Raw genomic sequence first — 4060 nt, 5'->3', positions numbered from 1 at the left:
ATACTCTACCAACATCTGTATCTCTGTATAAGCTTTCATACCATACTTACCTACTCTCCCAGAAGCTGCGAAGGCTCCCGTTTTTTGGGGTAGCCCCCCGCACCCCCGGAAGAGTGGGTAAGTCTCCCGCATCCTGCTCGCACCCTAGCGATGCGTGCAGGATGGAGAGATAACCTCCGTCGGGTGGAGAAGGGGTTAAAATGGCGCAAATCGCATCATTTTAGCCCCGCCCCCTTCCCGCGAATCGCGGCATTTCCCGATGCTGGGGGGGGGGGGCGCTCAGTAATGTCACAGTCCGGCCCCGCCCCCCGAGGACACCTGCAGCGTCTCCTCTCCGGGAGAAGCCCGGAGAGGAGACTTACAATGTAGGTAAGTATGTTTCATACATCTCACTGATAGATTTATTTGTACCTTTATCAATTTTTTTTTGATTACAGAATATAACAAGCTAAATCCCTGTAAATATACAGAAGTAATAATTATCATCTTATTAAATTACCTTTATTGTTCTCAATACATTTTATGTATTATCTGTGTTCCTTAGTGTAACTGAGCCTGTAGCTATAATCTGAGTGACAGCTCAGCCTCGCCCTGTGTGCAGAATGTGACCGCACTGGTTTCTGAGCATCAGAGACTTTCACTGTCATTTCTCTCTCCTGCTTCCAGCGATGGCGTCTGCTGATCTGAGACAGGAGCTGGACTGTTCCATCTGCCTGAGCATTTATACGGATCCTGTAACCCTGAGATGTGGCCACAACTTCTGCCGGGTCTGTATTGATCGTGTGCTGGATACACAGGAGGGGGCTGGAGCTTATACCTGTCCTGACTGCAGAGCAGAGTGTCAGGAGCGTCCTGTACTGCAGAGGAACATAACGCTGTGTAACATAGTGGGGAGTTTCCTGTCTACTCGGCCAGATCAGCAGGAGACTGGGATCTTCTGCACTTACTGTGTGGACTCTCCTGTACCTGCTGCTAAATCCTGTCTGCTGTGTGAGGCTTCTCTGTGTGATAATCACCTGAGAGTACACAGCAAGTCAGCAGCACACGTCTTATGTGATCCCACCACTGCCCTGGGGAACAGGAAATGCTCCGTCCATAAGAAGGTCCTGGAGTATTACTGCACTGAGGACGCTGTCTGTGTTTGTGTGTCCTGCAGTTTGGCTGGAGAACATCGGGGACACCATGTGGAGATGCTGGATGAGACCTTTGAGAAGAAGAAGGAGAAGCTGAAAGATGTTCTGCAGAAACTGACCACAAAGAGAGCGGACACTGAGAAAAGAGTCCAGAGTCTGCAGGAGCGCAGGAGGGAAGATCAGGAAAAAGCAGCTGGTGTAACAGAGACAGTCACTGCCCTGTTTAGAGACATCAGGAGACAGCTGGAAGACCTGGAGAAGAGAGTCCTGAGTGAGATCTCCAGACAGGAACAGCGCGTTTCACTCTCAGTCTCTGATCTGATCCAGCAGCTGGAAATAAAGAGGGACGAGCTGTCCGGGAAGATGTGTCACATTGAGGAGCTGTGTAACATGTCTGACCCAGTGACTGTCTTACAGGAACCAGACACAGGGGACTTGTGTGATACTGAGGACACAGAGAGACATGATACCCAGGTCCATGGTGCAGGAGATCTGGATGTGGGTCTCATCTCAGGGACATTACACACATTATCTGATATAATAACAGGTATAAATACAGGGATCTATAAACAGGAAGCTACAGACCTATTACTGGATGTGACCACAGCTGGTAATTATATACAGATATCAGGTGACAGGAAAACTGCATCCAGGTCACCAAACCAGAATCGCCCAGTAACACCAGAGAGATTTCAGTGTAATCAGGTAATAAGCACCAGGGGATTCTCCTCAGGGCGACATTACTGGGAGGTGGATGTCAGTAAGTCAGTGATGTGGGCAGTGGGGATGTGTTATCCCAGTATAGACAGGGGAGGAAAGAAGTCATACATTGGATATAATATCAAGTCCTGGTGTTTGTGGAGGAAGAGGTACAGTAATCGGTACGTAGTGATGCATGACAGTACAGAGATCTGGGTAGCTGACAATATACCCTGTGACAGAGTGAGGGTGTATCTGGATTATGAGGCAGGACAGCTGTCCTTTTATTCTCTGTGTGACCCCATCAGACACTTACACACCTACACTGCCGCCCTCACTGAGCCCCTCCATGCTGTATTATGGGTAGGGGTCGGGTGTTTAACTATATGTGGAGTAGTCGGGAGTTGGGAGAAATTACCATAAGAAATCTGCCCAGAGACTAGTGACATCACAGGTATGAGGAATGTGATTGGGGGAACATTCAGCCAATAGAATGAAGCACTGGGTGGAGCTACAGATGAGCCCCTCCCCCTGTGTACCCATGTGACCAGTGTGTGGATGTGTTCACATGTTGGTGTGCTATGCTGGGTACACACTGACAGACATATCACCCACCCAGCTGTGATGTCAGCACCGACATATCTAACGGCCAATTGGTCAGTCCGTATACTGTAGCTTACCTCATCCACTGCGCTGTCGGTGCGATGGTGTGTCGGCAGACATGTCGTTGAGGTGTGTAACCAGTCTTAGAGACTGTCATTATAAATACAGTATATACATATACAACTCTGTGGGATTTCTCCGTCTTTGATTCACTGACAGCTGTGATTGGCTGCAATATCTGTCTGTCAGCCAGTGTGTACCCTATCAATGTAATCAGTGCTACGCTTGCTCCTATTGGCTGTGAAATATATTGGGATTATGTCACCACCTTCTGGGTATTGTTGTCCAAAGCTATGGGTCTGACTCATGTTTGTAAATGTAACCCTAGGAAAAGGTCAGGGCAGTAACTAGGTTCCAGGGGTGCCTGGTACACAGTGTATCTGCTCTATGAGCGCAGACCCGCCGACAACACACGCAGGGCCGCGCTGTGCCACACTAGTACTGCAGCACCCGGCTACTTGTTACAGTGACATAGATAGGGAGACGAATGCTGCAGCTTGTCAGTCGCACGCTCCTCCCCGGCTCCCCGTCTGTGACAGAATGACATCACACCTCCGTGTTCTTATCTATTGGTCCCTAGTATAGCAGACACGTGTAAGTAACATTGTCTCCCATAATCCCGCTCTCTCTGCAAATGGCTACCTGACGTAACGGGCAGCTGGGTAGGCGCTGCGGCGGTCACCTGACCCTGATAGAGCGCTAGGAGAGAGACTAGTGGAGAAGGCCGAGGTCTCCGGCAGGTGTTACTTGCAGCCTGCTGCTCTGAGTACTATAGTGTGTGCCCCATGTCGCCCGATGTGTAGTTATTGTTCTCAGGATTCTCATAATCTCCTATTATAACACTCTGTTACATTTTTATTTCTCTTATATAAAAAACTACAACAAAATTGCAATAAAACTTGTTAAAGGTCAATAAAAATGTTTTTAATGAAATATATCTTCCATTTTCCGATTTTACTGGATTGAATTCAGCACAGGTTCTCAAACTCGGTCCTCAGGACCCCACACGGTGCATGTTTTGCAGGTCTCCTCACAGAATCGCAAGTGAAATAATTAGCTCCACCTGTGGACCTTTTAAAATGTGTCAGTGAGTAATTAATACACCTGTGCACCTGCAGGGTTACCTGCAAAACATGCAACGTGTGGGGTCCTGAGGACCGAGTTTGAGAACCCCTGGAATACAGTATAGGCTCATCCAAAATAACTGGTCCGATATCGCCATATGTTGCTATAATTCATATCGGAATGCCCTGTTCACATTTCCCATGCAGAGAGGCAGAGCAGTGGACTTTCCACCTCCAGCCCTCATCGGAGCAAACTGACTGCGACACCTTTGCGTTGTACAAGTGAGGAGGTCATGTGACGCGACACCATTTTCCGCCACAGCCTGAAGCATAATGCTACGACCCTGCTTCTACTAACAGCATACTAGCCTACTTTTGAAAACTAGAATCAGGTAGATTACAGTAGAATGTGGCGCGCAAAGCGCAATGCGCTGCCGAATGGGCGTGTCATACTCTGCCCAAAGGGTGTGTCTAGTTCCAGGAATGGGCGTGTCTATGCTT

The 4060-nt window shown here is 48.5% G+C and overlaps 1 protein-coding gene across 1 annotated transcript; it reads left to right on the top strand.

Annotated features, from left to right (window-relative positions):
- The first annotated feature begins 659 nt into the window (after positions 1–659).
- Positions 660–2745, top strand: LOC134935788 (E3 ubiquitin/ISG15 ligase TRIM25-like). Its single transcript, XM_063930618.1, has one exon. The coding sequence runs from the start codon at positions 669–671 to the stop codon at positions 2253–2255; it is 1587 nt and encodes a 528-aa protein (XP_063786688.1). The 5' UTR covers positions 660–668; the 3' UTR covers positions 2256–2745.
- Positions 2746–4060: the final 1315 nt, after the last annotated feature.

Source organism: Pseudophryne corroboree, chromosome 6, assembly GCF_028390025.1.
Source record: "Pseudophryne corroboree isolate aPseCor3 chromosome 6, aPseCor3.hap2, whole genome shotgun sequence".
NCBI lineage: Eukaryota > Metazoa > Chordata > Amphibia > Anura > Myobatrachidae > Pseudophryne > Pseudophryne corroboree.
This window is presented reverse-complemented; position numbering and strand designations above follow the sequence as displayed.